The 15,732-nt window shown below is 34.1% G+C and overlaps 2 protein-coding genes across 2 annotated transcripts; one reads left to right on the top strand and one right to left on the bottom strand.

Annotated features, from left to right (window-relative positions):
* Nucleotides 1–2,652: 2,652 nt before the first annotated feature.
* On the bottom strand, nucleotides 2,653–10,053 carry LOC144546197 (ABC transporter B family member 25, mitochondrial-like). Its single transcript, XM_078294719.1, has 20 exons — nucleotides 9,812–10,053; nucleotides 9,370–9,615; nucleotides 8,721–8,907; nucleotides 8,548–8,609; nucleotides 8,308–8,351; nucleotides 7,829–7,931; nucleotides 7,622–7,729; nucleotides 7,445–7,528; nucleotides 7,298–7,358; nucleotides 6,774–6,919; nucleotides 5,811–5,927; nucleotides 5,566–5,651; nucleotides 5,310–5,398; nucleotides 4,461–4,516; nucleotides 4,196–4,276; nucleotides 3,971–4,036; nucleotides 3,798–3,890; nucleotides 3,262–3,326; nucleotides 3,029–3,164; nucleotides 2,653–2,957 (listed from the first exon to the last, which is right to left on the bottom strand). The coding sequence occupies exons 1-20, from the start codon at nucleotides 10,034–10,036 to the stop codon at nucleotides 2,820–2,822; spliced, it is 2,193 nt and encodes a 730-aa protein (XP_078150845.1). The 5' UTR covers nucleotides 10,037–10,053; the 3' UTR covers nucleotides 2,653–2,819.
* A 1,389-nt stretch (nucleotides 10,054–11,442) lies between these two features.
* LOC144546038 (protein NRT1/ PTR FAMILY 8.3-like) lies at nucleotides 11,443–15,547 on the top strand. The gene is made up of 6 exons (XM_078294584.1): nucleotides 11,443–11,559; nucleotides 11,879–11,984; nucleotides 12,492–12,709; nucleotides 12,801–13,354; nucleotides 13,975–14,467; nucleotides 14,895–15,547. The coding sequence occupies exons 1-6, from the start codon at nucleotides 11,527–11,529 to the stop codon at nucleotides 15,222–15,224; spliced, it is 1,734 nt and encodes a 577-aa protein (XP_078150710.1). The 5' UTR covers nucleotides 11,443–11,526; the 3' UTR covers nucleotides 15,225–15,547.
* Nucleotides 15,548–15,732: the final 185 nt, after the last annotated feature.

Raw genomic sequence — 15,732 nt, 5'->3', positions numbered from 1 at the left:
TGAACCATTCATTTCACTTGGCACGAATCTCAAAGAAGGCTCCCTACAACCTCAATAGCTACTAGATTGAATTTGGTTTGAATGAAATTAATCTGGACCGTCCATTTTTATTAATTGCACCTCAAGTACCCAGGGTGGCACGGACTCTACAAAATTACGCTTCTGGGAATAAATAATTTATATGATGTTCTTATTTTTACGTAAGTTTAGTCTATGCTAATAATTAATATAAAATTGATATTTAGTATAAGTTTCATCATTGCTTTTTAATTTATTCATTGATTGGAAGTAAGTAGACAAGTCTACATAAGAAATCTTATTAAAAAAACAAAAAGAGAGTTTAGATTTGTAAGAGAAAAGCATGTACAAGAAAGTACTTTTGTATTATTTCAATCTAACTACCGATCATAAATTGAAAATTTTAATTATAAGTGGTTTTATTGGGTTCCTTTCGCCATGATTCTCCTCGCCATAAATTTTTGAGAGAACAATATTTAATTGTGTCCAATGATCACACTTAAATAATTGTTTTAAAAGTAGTACGTTCTTTAATGATTTAATATTTTAATTTGTTGTGAGAGCGTGGAACACACCCCAAAAATTTATGTACATATTGATCCGAAATTTTTATTCATACTATATTCCTAAAAAATATATAAACTAAAAAAACTATAATTTTGAGAGATTTTAAAAACATCAAACCGCAAAGTCAATATGTGGCCCCAAAAATCCGAATTTTTTGTATATACTATAATAAAAAAAATAAACAAAAACACCTCTATTGTGAGAGAATTTCATCTTTATTCAAGTTATAGATTGGCTTTGCGGTCCCATTTGATCGGAACCACACAGCTAATCTGCGGCTCTAGTTAGAGAGCCGCACAGCCAATCTGTAGCCTGAACCAGTGTTGTAAAAAACGTCCGTTTAGGCCGATTAATCGGCTGATTAGTCATAGGCAGTGATCAAACCGTCATAGATTTTCCCGACTAATCGGCCGATTATTTTCAATTATGACCGATTATTCTCGATTAATCACTTCACGGTACCATGTCCGTCCGACAACCGCATACTGTTATTAACAACACTAGCCTCAACAATTACTCACTTTCCAACCAATATCTGAACGTGATAGCATGGCATCAGGCCCCGAGCCGTTCAAGCTAAGGACACGTTAGTTTTCAAACAAAAAGTTTTTTGGAATTTAAAGGATTTCTTAATTTTCTCCTGTTCATGATGAAAGGACATGTCCAGTTATCTCTGAAAGCATAACTGCATAAGGGATTGGTTTCTCCAGTGCATTGTCAATATCGAGAAAATGAAGAAGGAATATTCAATTGTAAAATGAGCCAAAGAAGGAATCAATTGGAGAAAAGCAATTTTTTGGGTAAAAAATATTTTGGTATATGGGTCACTTTCCATGGATGATATCACGTGCTCTTAGCATCAACGGCTCGGGACCCGAAGATATCATCGTCACATATTAATTAAAACCTTTTAGAAGTAACCATTAATGCTTTGGCTCATCCAAATATTTGGTTCGTTAAGATTCCATATCTCATTGCAATGGCATTTAAATCCTTGCATAACTCACGGAAGATTGATTGTAGAAAAAAAAAATTTGTTGAGGCTGCAGATTCAATCTAAGATCTCAGTCTGAGACTGCAGATTATCTGTGCGATTCCCAATAATTGAGTCCGTAGATTGAGTCTGCATTCCGGATATTTTTTGAATTTTCTCAAAATGAGGGTGATTTGGTTTTTTTTTTTTGTTATGGTATTTAAAAAAGTTTCGGCCCAAAGTGCGGATACAGATACGGATATGGTTTTGAATTTTAATTATCCGTATCCGAATAGTAGATATATATTATATAATTTAATATGAATTATGAAAAAAATTATGTTATTCACTATTATAAAAGACGGATATCCGTATCCATATCCAGTTAATATCCGATCTGTATCCGTATCCGTCTAATATCCAATCCGTATCCGGAAAATAAAAATGGATACAGATATGGTTTTACGACTATCCGATCCGTATCCGATCCGTTTGCACCCCTATCCGAACCACTCAACATAATATCCATATTAAAATGTGATTAGAGACCAAAATTTATATTTTTTTTTTAATTTTACTATTTTTTTAGATAGGTACAAAAATCATTGTTTTTGGAATACCTATCTAGAAAAATAGTACAATTTTTTCAAAAAAAATATGAAATTTCGACTCTAAGCACATTTTAATATGGCGATTATGTTGAGCGATTTGGATTGATTGTTTGAATTTTGAGAATAAAGATAAAGATGTGAGAAATGATTGGGACACAAAAACCAATACATTTTAAACCCTACTCATAATTGAAAGACTAATACTTAAAATACATTAATTTAAACAAAATAAGAAGGTTTTATGTTTGGATAAACAAAAAGCTCTATACATGAGTGAAATTTAGCATTTTAGTTTTTCTTTTTTCTAAATTTGTCTCCCTTATTAATTTGTCTATTTATTATGCTTGATTTCATTTGTAAACTTGTTTGGTGCATCAAGGCTTGCTCTGCCTTGTCGATTTTGGATAATGGCCATGATGACTACAAAGACTACACTTGAATTTAAAGATGGTCATTACTCATGATGAATTATAAAGAAATACCATGCATAAAAATATCTTTTATTTCAGGTGTAATTATACAACAAATACATTAATTACAGGTGCAATTATACAAACAAATTTCCAATTTTTAATCACTATCGTCAATTTAAAGAGAGTAAAGAACTTAACTCGCAACCGAGAATAAATGAAAGAGAACAAAAAAAAAGATCAAACTTCTAACCTAATGGAAGCATTGTCAAGTGAATCATTCTGCTGGGCCCACAGCTGTGAGTATCGGCCATGTTTCGACAAAAGTACCTCATGTGGCCCCTGTTGCACCACCTTTCCATTTTCTAAGACTACAATCTGAAATAAAGGGATTTTACTATAATTCTCAGGTAAAATTTTTGCAATCTTTCGAGAAATAAGGCCGGTACCTCATCACATTGCATGGCGGTTGTGAGACGATGAGCTATAAAAATTGAAGTTCTATCCTTTGAAAGAGTCTTCAATGAATTCAGTATAGCCGCCTCAGTAGTGCTATCAAGCGCACTGGTTGCTTCGTCACATAAACTTAAAAAGAAAATTTCACAAAAACTCAATGCTTAGCATGAGATTTGACTTAAAAAAGTTAAAATCGTTTACTGACAGGATAAATCAAGAAGCATACAGAATTGAAGGTGCTTTCAAGAATGCACGAGCAATTGATACTCTCTGCTTCTCCCCACCACTCAACTATAAAAAAAATCTGATTGTAAACTTATAATGTTGATAGATTTCTAGGAGTGAGGCTATGGTACTATGCATAGCGCGGATTGGTCCGTACTATGGATCAATATCTTTGTTTTCAAAGTTCAATAGTCAATCCGAACTGTTCAAAATGGTCTCCATATGAAAATGTACTTGCAGACTAAATTTTACATTTTTTATAATTTTTTACGAATATTAAAATAGGTAGACAACCATTACTTTTGAATGGTATAGAATATGTATTTCAAGTGATTTTCTACCTATCTATAAAAATAGTAAAAAATTGTAAAAAATGTAAAGTTTGATCTATAAGTACATTTTCATATGGAGATCATGTTGAACGATTCAAATCAATTGTTTTGTACTTTGAAAATGAAGATATTGATCCATAGTATAGACCAATCTGCGCTATGCAGAGTACCATAGCCTCACTCTTTAGAAGTATCATAGTTATACCTTTAATCCTCGCTCTCCAACAATGGTCAAGTATTTATCAGGAAAGTTCAAGATTGTATCGTGAATTGCTGCATGACGGGCCGCTTCATACACCTAAGGTTGAGTTATAAATTTAAATACCAACAAAATATTTTATAAAGATAGCATAATATTTATCAACTAAAGATACTAACCTCCTCTTCAGTCGCTGATAGTCGGCCATATTGTATGTTATTGAAAATCGTGTCGTTAAAAAGTACCTGTGGGAGTAATTATGGGCAAGAGAAAACTTCTTGTAATCAAAGGAGACATTTATTTAAAAGAAACTCTAAATGAAAGTACAGTAATAAACATTCTAACAAAGTAATAATTTATGTCAAATTCAGAGGAATAAACAAAAAATAATTGCAGAGACTTACAGTATCCTGTGGAACAACACCAATGCACTTTCGTAGACTTTCTAAGGTTACGTCTTTTATTCCTTGGCCATCTATCCTTATCTGTAACCGACTTGAGAGATGTTATGATAATATTGAACTATGCCATTTGTCGTTAATTTCAAAATAATTTAACTTCTAAAGACTAAAAATATCACATCAAGGGAGAAGATGAGATTTTGTGAATTTGATTTGATTTTCTTTATTTCATTAATCGACGAATTAACCACAAAATATAGGTTCTCACCACTCCTGAATCAGCATCGAAGAATCTGAACAACAACCTAATTATAGTTGTTTTTCCTGCAGAAATAAGATCAGCAATAAATTGTAGACTTCTTGAAAGAGAAGTTCATAAAATTTGATGCTATGATATATACATTACGAGAACCTACAAATTTAGCTAGCTAGGCAATACTGCAAAGTTTATATAATGACAGATATACATCTACAGAGATATATGCCCTTCTACAAAATTCTAGAATTAAATAGCTTTTAAATTATAAATTCTTCATTATTTTTTCATGCATAACAATAAAACATATTTAATAAAAAGTATGAATGTCAAACTTTGAAAGAAGATACAGATAGGAACAAAAGGGTTCTTACATGAAATTACAAGGGAAAAATTAGAAAATGGCCCAGAAAAAAAGGAAGGAAAAATTGAAAATTAGCAACATATTATTTTGGTTAAATTACCCAATTTAAGACATTTTCCCGATGCTTTTTTATTTCATTACTACATGTAATGATTCTCCTAAATTATACAAAAATCCAAAAAAAAAAAACCCAGGCCAGAAAAAGTTAAAGATTACAAAAATGATAATTTGGATTTTTTTCCCTATTTTTGGGACATTTTTCCATTTTTTTACAATTTTTTAATGATTTTTGCCGAATTAAACAAAAACAATGACACATTCTGACAACCCTATCTATTTAAGATATGCATACCTATCATATTTAAATGCCATACATTATCAGGTCCATCCATTGCGTATCTTATCAAAATAAAAAAAAAACGAATCGGATACGATAGCATATTTGGCATATCTATGCGAAAATAGAAAAAAATAAAATAAGGGATGAAGATTTGTACCACTTCCACTGGTTCCCACAATGGCAACACTTTTCCCAGCTGGTACCGAAAAAGTTACTCCATTAAGAACCTTTCTTTCGGACAAATAACTGACATGCAAAAGAAAAAATATATCATGTCCTTCAAAAAAGTAAAAAATAAAATATTTCCAACTAACTAGACTAACAAATTATAAGCATATATCCTCCAAAAAAGAGGTGTGCTAACTTTTTGTGCAGAGAAATAAATAAATGACCACGCAAAGACAGAGCAATACCCAAAATGCACATTGTCAAATTTAATGGATCCACCTTTAAAAACTAAAGGATGTGCGTCAGGCTTGTCTTTGATGGCAGGCTCTACCTGTAAAACCCATTATAAAACCACCTGTTAAATTAAATCAGAGTAAGGATGCAATGCACCAGTAAATATACTTAATAAGATAAATCTCTTTATTACAAAGGCTTAACTACATATGTTAAGAAATATTAATTGTGCAAATTTGATAACAGAAATATATACCTCTAGCAATTGAAACAAGGACTTCATATCAATCAAGCTTTGTTTTGCTTCTCGGTATACACCTCCCAGGAAATAGAGTGGTACAGACAGTTGGAAAAGCAATCCATTCACCATGACCTGTACATTTGAATAAATTATTTACTATAAAATCATAATGGTTATGAAATTTCAATAAAAATAAATTACAAGAATCACATCAAGCATGAAGGATCAAAATAATAACATTTGTCTAGAAGCCATTTTCTGGAATTGTAAAATTTCAGTACAACAACTCTTTTGCTGTTTGCTAGGAGTTTTGAGGTTCTCTTGATCTTGTATTCATTATCTAGAATATAGGCATGCAAATGACAGCAACTGTTTTACCTTCATGGATTGTACATATTGCATTGAAAAAAGAGTAAGACTATAGTACGATGCATAGCACAGATTGGTCCGTACTATGGATCAATATCTTCGTTTTCAAATTTCAAATAGTAATCTGAACCATTCAACACGGTCTCCATATGAAAATGTTCATACAGACTAAATTTTACCTTTTTCAGAATTTTTTTACTATTTTTTTAGATAGGTAGAAAATCACTACTTGGGAATGGTCTAGAATCTTTAGATCAAGTGATTCTACCTATCTAAAAAAATAGAAAAAAAATTCTAAAAAATGTAAAATTTGATCTACAAGTACATTTTTATGTGAAAATAATGTTGAACGGTTCGGATCAGCTGTTTGGACTTTACAAATGGAGATATTGAGTCATAGTACGGACCAATATGCGCTATGCATAGTATGATAGCCTCACTTTTCTGGAATTGTAAAAGTTCAGTACAAGCCTTTTGCTAGGAGTTTTGAGGTACTCCTGTTCTTTGTACTTATGATCTACATCAACTGTTTTTACCTTCAAGGATTGCACAGATTGTATCGAAGAATATTGGAAGAACAAGTACAACAAAGCAAGAATATGAATATACCAAGTCACCAACAGTCATTGCACCACTCATTATACCATAAGAAGAAAGGACCATTGCAGTGGATAACGCAGTGCTAAATATAGCATTCTGCCCAAAATTTAGAAACGCAAGGGTAGATTGCGTTGTCAGTGCTGCAACCTCATACCCTAATATTATCCAAAGAAAATTCTCTCAGCATACCACAAGCACATGATAAACAACATTTTGAAAGGAGTGAGGCTATGGTACTATGCATAGTGCAGATTGGTCCGTACTATGGCTTAATATCTTCGTTTTCAAAGTTCAAACAGTTGATCAGAACCAATCATATGAAGAATCTTCATATGAAAATGTACTTGCAGACTAAATTTTACATTTTTTTAGATAGGTAGAAAATCACTACTTTTGAATGGTCTAGAATTTTTAGATCAAGTGATTTTCTACTCTTTGGGAAGTGTTACTAATAAGGAACATCATTATCTCACTCTAAAGGAAAACAAAGATTTGAAGCTAAGTATAAGAAAAAGAATGAAATGTGTACTCACTCTTCAAGTATTTGTCAAACTTCTCAACTTCATGTGCTTCGTTGTTGAAGTACTTAACAGTCTGAGATAATATAAAAAGGAGTATTAGGAGATCAACAAGGAGACATGTTAGAGTTAGACTACCAAAAAACAGAAATCATATGATACCTCATAGTTCAATAGTGAATCAATTGAGACTGTGCTCGCGTCATTTTCTGCTTTATTCATTTGTTGCCTGAATTTAGTCCGCCACTATTAACACCCAAAGAAATGAGTTATATTTAAGTTTTACTTACCCCTAGTCGTGAAACAAAATAAATTGGGCAAGATCACAAGCTATGATACCTGTGTTACAACCAAAGTGAAAGTGACATAAGCAGCAACTGAGAGTGATGTTATCCAAGCAAAAGTAGAACCAAAACTGTATGCTAGAATAGTTGACACCATAGCTATCTGCCAGATAAAAAGCAAACAAAAATGAGAAAACTGTCAAGAATCAAGTAAGACTAATTTTGTGAGCTGAAACAGTATAAAAAATGGGGAAGTAGGTACCTCTAGTATTGTAGGCACGACATTGAACACCATAACTGAAAGAATGTTATTGATGGCACGACTACCTCTGTCTATGATGCGATTTACAGCACCAGTTTGACGGCTGCAATTTGTAAATAAGAATCACAAAGTGCAAGGAAATGGGATAGTATTAGTACTCCTCATGTTTTACACCTCGTTTCACACCTTAAATCACAACTTAAATTAATGTGCTTGGGGGAGTAAAATGTTGGTAAATGCATCTCTCTATGACATTGGCTCCCACAGGTGGAGTGAGTGTGGAATAAGTTAATCCACTAGAGAGGTGGAGTAACTTACTCTAGATTAAGTCATGGCTTACTCCATCTCTAACTCCACAACCAATAACAAGGAATCAGTAAGTCATGGCTGTAATAAGTAATGGAGTATTTGTATTCACAAATATAAATACAAGAAATATGTATTTTGTATCGAAAGATGTTAATTTTCAGCCAAGGTACCTGAGATGATACCGAAGATCAAGTTCATGTAAATGTGCAAATACCTGCAATAATTGTATAATATAAAAAACATGATCGAACAGACACATCATAAACAGTTCGCACTCAACAAAAGATTTATTTTTTCATGGAAGTTGTAAACTAGCACTAAGAGTTAGATAAGAATAAACTAAATTGTTTTTATTTTTCATCCCTTTTTAATGTACAAACAGAATCATTTTAAATCTAAAAAAAGGATACCTTCTTAGACACAGCACGGATTGCTCCCAGAGCTACCTTAGAAAAGACCGCATTTCGCAATTCTAATTAAAGAAACAAAAGGTTTGTCAGAAAAGAACATAATTATCAGATAAAATTAGGAAAGTGAAAAAAAGAGTCTAAAGAGATACATCTCTTTTAGAAATAAGATGTACCATTACAAGCTGCTGCACCGGATCGAGCAATTCCATATCCTATCAAAACAGCTGCCGGGCTAACAAAAAGTGCCAACATAGCCGAATTTGCTTCATTAAATGATGCCAATGCAGCATCTGACCCAGTAATAGCTGACAGCCAATCAACAACAAGCTTGAAAATTATAGGCACTTGCACATTTATAACCTAAATAACAGAGAGTCTCAAATTCTCAATTACATCTGCAGTAGCGACTTTTCATACAGAGTTATATAGAGTAAGGCTATGGTAATATGCATATTATGGATCGACCCATGCTATTGATCCATATCTCTATTTTCAAAGTTTAATTAGTCGATCCGAACCGTTAAACATAATCTCCATATGAAAATGTACTTGCCGACCAAATTTTAATTTTTTTAGAATTTTTTTACTATTTTACATTTGAAAATTCTAGACCATCCAAAAGCAGTGGTTTCTACCAAACTTAAAAAATAGTATAAAAATTCTAAAAAATTGTAAAATTTGGTCTTCAAGTACATTTTCATTCCACATCATGTTTAACAGTTCAGATCGTCTGTTTGAACTTTGAAAATAGAAATATGAGTTCGTAGCACGGATTAATCCATAATATGCATATTAACTTGAGAGAGGATGTTCTAGGTAAACCTTTGCAACGACAAGGAGACTGAGAGCGAGGAGAGTTCTGAGACGAAACTCTACACTATCATTCATTAATAACTGTTTTGCAAGGCTACGCAAGATCTTAGTATCCGCTATTTGACTGTCGGCATCACTCTCGGAAGAATCTTTCACTGTTTTGTTATTATTCCCTCCTGCTGGATTTGCTGCTGTTGCTGCCACCCCATTAGATGATGTCGAAAAGGATGATGCATGTGTTTTCTGAAGCTGCTTCTGAAATGTGCATCAATTTAGAAATTTAGTTTTTTTTTCACTTTGCCCACAAACAATGCCAGCATTTTGCCTTTGCAGTTAACACTCCACACAATTTCAGTATTACTTGCTTTGAGATTCGTGCAGAGAGGATTTGAACGGTCCAGATTTTCCACAGATCAACTGCAAAGTTTGAGATATCAGAAAGAGAAATTACCAGATCCCTGTAAAGTCTCCCAGCGTTGACATTAACAAGGTAGCGATCGGGCAAGAAGCCAGAAAATCCCCTAAAATCTCTACCATATCGCGAGAAATCGGCAGTGGCGAGAGAGAAATGGTGAGGTCGCTCGAACCAGTTCTTCTTCCTGCACCCGATCGATCCAAGCACGCGAACTGAGAATCGACGCTGTAGGAGCTGTCGCGCGCCAATCAAGGCCCTCATCTGTGACACAAAGTAAAAATATTCTTCTTTTCTGGGCTTTTGTGATATTTTGCTTTTTGGCGCGTTGGAGGAACTTTACTCTCTTGACTGAAGTCAAACAACAATACAATTCGGATTCGTCTTTCTAACATAATTAGTTAATTAGTTAATTTTGCATATTCTAGACCATTCTATTAAAAATAAAAGAAAACATTATATGTCATCTCAAAACTAAAAATCGGATTTAGATACAATCTCGGCCGTTTTATCATGATCCATTCCGGGCCAATTCGGTCAGAGGTGATATCAACACAGATCGGACAGTCAGAAGTTCTTGTCCAAGTTCAACGAACCTGAAGTTGTTGCGGCCATTTTTATTAATAACCCAAAAAAATAAGGTATTTATCAAAATAACCAAACCGCCAGGTATGTTGGCGGTCCACTTCTATAGCGGACCGCCAAGGACATGGGCGGTCTGATAGGGACCCAACCGCCAGGATCCCTAGCAGTCCGCTTTTTTTTTTTTTTTTTTTTTTAAGAGATCTAATTTTTTGTTAATATTTTCATTTGTGAAGTTTTAGTTTTTTTTTTGCTTAGGGTATTTGCCAAAAAATAAAACATTTGATATATTTATAAGCAAAGGTTTAAATAGCGTTTATCACGTCATAGCGTGCCGGCTGAAAAAACAACGCTATTCTCAAATAGTGCCGCTATAGCGATTTTGGCGATTTTGAAGCGATTTTAGGCGATTTTGAGGCGATTGCTACATGTATTCATTGTTATATTTTATTTTGATTTGATTTGCCAAAAATAACGGACCATTTCAATTTTGGATAATTAAAGTCCATCAAACTCAAATTTAAATTTAAAGGGTTCCTTTGTCATTAGATATGTGTTTATTGCATTAAGATATGTGCGTAGCGCTTCAATATCCGTGATGATCTAGCATGCACGGATCTTAAAGCAATCACATTAATCCACGCACATTGCATTAATATATGTGCACATTGCTTCAATATGCGTGCATATTCGCATCAAAATTCGTGTTGATCTTGTGCATGCATATCTAAAAGTAGTTTGGACGGTAGAGGAACTGTTCAGATTCAAATTTGAGTTTGATGGATTTTATATGCTTTTAATAAAATGGTAAAATTGATATTTTATAAATTTAGAATGAGTTTTAATATAAAAGACAATAAAATTGGTAAAGCTTGAGTATTTGAAGTTTAGAGGGGTGATACGTAATTTCAAACTTTCGAACGGAAATAAGTAATTTTGAAGTTTTTGAGGAGTACACGTGAAATTTCCCCGATATACTAAATGGTCTTGGAGTTGTACCGCAATCATCTCCATTGTCCAAGCTGTCAGCTTTTGCTGTACGATTCGTACGGTCGTACTCCGGAACCATTCTCTATATATCTTGCTCTTCGCCTCTTCCTCATCCCGTTCCCAGTATTAAATTTCTTGCCTTTCTGTGTTCACCAGAGCATTGATCTATCTTGTTCCAATTTATGGCTGACCCGGAGCAGCAACCGCTACTACAGGTTCTTTTTTCTTATTTCGATTTAATATTGAGCTTGTATTTAGTTAATTCTTAAAGTAATTAAATTAGATTATAAATTATTTTGTTGATTAGAATTGCTCTGATACAGTGATAAAATTAGCTCAGTTACTTTTCTGGTAAACCTGTAAAGAAAAAATGGACAAGGTATAACCTGTAAAGAAGTCAATTGTCCTTATGTTATGGGTACCCAAAAAATGCATCTCCAAGTTGTGTGTTGTACTAAGAATATTGAATTACATTGTTGCTTCATTTTTCTCATATCAAGAAATCAATTTAATTAATTTTTCTATTTTTCGTAGGATGTGAACAATGGAGAGTTCACTGGGGATGGATCTGTTGATATTAAGGGAAACCCTGTCAAGAGACAAGGCACCGGCAATTGGAGAGCTTGCCCTTTTATTTTAGGTACTTGAGAAAAACTGTGTTATAATATTCCGATGCTTTTCATGTTTTATGTACCTCATGGATTAACACCAACAAGAGATAATATCTTAATAGAAATACAATGATAATGTGATAATGGTAACCTTGGTGGGTGCGAGGGGGGGGGGGGGGGGGGGGGGGGGGGGGTTTGCATAGTCATCCCCATAATTTTCAAATTTTTTCTATCATCTGTATAGAAATTTAATTGAAATTTTGTTTTTTTTTTTCAAGTTTTTTATATAGTTCAACCCTCATAAAACGTTAAATGTGAGCTTGTAGTCTAGTGGTTAGAATTGTACTTTATAGTTGTGGAGACTTGGATTAAAATCCCAGTGACAACACATTATGTATTTTATGTTTCAACCCCCAAATTTTACCAAATTCTTTTTCTTGGTTTAATAAAAGTTTTATGTAGGCAATGACCTACTTCCAAAAAAAAAAAAAAATGATAATGCTAATAGTATAATTAACCATGATAAATTAAAACAGGAAATGAGTGCTGTGAGCGTCTGGCTTACTATGGTATATCAACAAATCTAGTAACTTATCTTACAAGAAAACTGCATTTGGGAAATGCATCTGCCGCAAGTAGTGTTACCACTTGGGCTGGGACTTGCTATTTGACCCCACTTATAGGCGCAATATTTGCCGATGCCTACTGGGGTAGATACTGGACAATTGCTATTTTCTCTATTATATACTTTATCGTAAGTCATTCTCTTTCTCAGATGATGTATAATTGCATCTTCTAACTGTTAATTTTCCTAACATTTAACTGTTATTTCATCTCCGGTGCAGGGAATGGGCACACTAACCCTCTCCGCATCAGTACCCATGTTGAAACCTCCACCATGTGATGGATCTCTCTGTCCTGAGGCAAGCTTAACCCAATATGGTGTATTCTTCCTCGGTTTGTACCTAATTGCACTTGGTACAGGTGGCATCAAACCATGTGTCTCTTCCTTTGGTGCCGATCAATTTGACGACACTGACCCTGTTGAGCGGGTGCAGAAAGGATCCTTCTTCAACTGGTTTTATTTCTCGATTAATATCGGCGCTCTTATTTCTAGTACCTTCTTGGTTTGGATACAGGATAATCGGGGTTGGGGTTTAGGCTTTAGCATACCAACTGTTTTCATGGGTCTGGCAATTATAAGTTTCTTCTCTGGTACACCATTGTACCGGTTTCAAAAACCAGGCGGGAGTCCAGTAACGAGAGTTTGTCAGGTGGTAGTGGCGTCAATACGAAAGTGGAGTGTTAAAGTACCATGCGATAGTTCCCAATTATATGAGATGGAGAAAGGATCCGCAATTCAAGGGAGTCGGAAATTGGAGCACAGTGATGAGCTTTGGTATTACTTATAATCCCTGTTATGGTTTTGTCTTTTGCGAACTGGCACAAGATTTTTTGAAATTGGCAATGCCTAACAGTTTGGAAATTTTGCGAACATCATTGGGTAATTGAAATTGTAGTGAAGGCCAAATTGACTAAATTATCAATAGTTTTAAATGTTAGTAATAAACAATTTTCTTTAATAAAATTAGCAGAAAAATGATATCTAAATTTTCTTAACTTTACTTAAAAGGACTCGTAGTAAAAAGAACTTATCTCAGAGGTTTGAGGCAAAACTATAAACATTCAGCGAAATACATCTTTCCATACTATATTATTGTCCGGAAGTTTTTGGAGAATTACTAAAACAAGTTGTGTGATATTTATAACTATGAAAAAAATTGGTTGTAATATGCAAAGAACCTTCATTTTTGAATTATTTTATTTAAATTCCAAAAAGTTACATTAACCTCCGTAACTACCATAATGTTGAATTTTGAGAAGAAAATAACAAATTTGATTGATTTATGATGTTATTTCAATCTCTTATATGGTGCATATTTAAAGAGCCATTAGTACTAATTAATACTAATTGATCTCTAATTGATTCTTTTATGTTCAACAAATAATCTTGGACAGGTTTCTTGACAAAGCAGCTACAATAACTGAAGCTGAAAAGAAAGGTACAAACTTGTATAACCCATGGAGACTCGTAACAGTGACCCAAGTCGAAGAATTAAAGATACTTGTTCGAATGTTCCCTATATGGGCCACAACGATAGTATTTTCCGCCGTGCATGCGCAGATGTCGACAATGTTTGTCGAGCAAGGAACAGTTCTCAACACAACTGTCGGATCATTCAAGATACCTCCCGCCTCCCTCTCCACCTTTGATGTGGTGACTGTGATTGTTTGGGTACCAATTTATGATAGCGTTCTAGTTCCATTTGTGAGGAAGTTTACAGGGAAGGAGAGGGGGTTTTCAGAGCTCCAGAGAATGGGGATTGGGTTGTTTATTTCGATCTTGGCCATGGCAGCTGCAGCTTGCCTCGAGATTTGGAGGCTACTGATTGCCAAGCAGGATGGGTTGATTGATAAGCCGGTCGCGGTGCCACTAAGTATTTTGTGGCAGGTGAGTAGTTAGTACACCTTCATATTTTATAATAGATACATGATCAATTAACTTGTACAATTACAAAGTTTTATGTCTCGTACTTAAAAAAGAGAATAATAAAATATAAATCATCACGGCCATCATCGATTTCTGGAACTTATTGAGACAATTAACTTATTTGTACTGCAAAACTTAAACTGGTAAGTAATAAAACAACAATTTTTTAGAGGTTACTGTGCAAATTGTAACTGCACATTTTTCAGACAGTATTTATACATGTAGAAAGTTATGATTGCAGTCTGTTCAGAATACCTACCAAAATAGTAATGTTAAAAGTAACGATTGCTCTTCTTGTCAAGTATTTTAATACTAATATAGCATTACACCACATCTTTTTTTATTCTAAAAGCAAAGTGATCATAAACACCTCTTAATTCTCACACAGATTCCACAGTACTTCCTGATTGGTGCCGCGGAGGTATTCACTTTCATTGGTAAGCTTGAATTTTTCTACGACCAATCACCAGATGCCATGCGGAGCCTTTGCAGTGCGTTGTCTCTCCTAACTAATGCGCTCGGCAATTACTTGAGTTCATTTATTCTAACCCTGGTAACATATTATACTACCAAAGGTGGAAATCCCGGTTGGATTCCTGATAATCTGAATCAGGGACATCTTGATCATTTCTTCTGGCTCCTGTCAGGATTAAGCCTTGTTAATCTTTTGGTTTATGTTGTTTGTGCTTCGAGGTATATCAACAAGAAGGCTACTTGACAAGCTAGGGAGGCCATGCATCTTGGAAAAATTTGTACATATTTTATGTAGTGTATATGGTGGGACATGCATAAGGGGTTGTACAAAATATAAATTTGGTTTTATGTTAGAATTGATTATGAACTTAATTAGTTAATTTTCTAGAAGAGGAAAGATTTGAGTCATTACTTGAACGATCTGGCATGACAAATTATGTAACAAATAGAGAATTCTACATAGATCCTGCCTATTCCTAAATCTTCTAGTTTGACATCTTACAACTGCAATGCTCTTTTTCTAACTCACAACAACCATCTCAAAAAGAGAGAGAGAGAGAGAGAGAGAGAGAGAGATAGGAGGATCAAGTACATTCTATCTGTTTAAAGAGAGCCTTGAAGCACAAGCAAGTCCGGCGCCGGGTGTGCTCTTATATATATATGCATGCATTGTTGTTTATCCAACTCTTGTAGTTCATTCATAAGCCGCCTCTCTTGTTCAGCTAGCTGTGTACAGTGTGACCTTATGGAGT

Source organism: Carex rostrata, chromosome 29, assembly GCF_964058835.1.
Source record: "Carex rostrata chromosome 29, lpCarRost1.2, whole genome shotgun sequence".
Lineage (NCBI taxonomy): Eukaryota > Viridiplantae > Streptophyta > Magnoliopsida > Poales > Cyperaceae > Carex > Carex rostrata.
The sequence above is the reverse complement of the archived record's forward strand: the minus strand, read 5'-3'. Positions and strand labels throughout refer to the sequence as shown.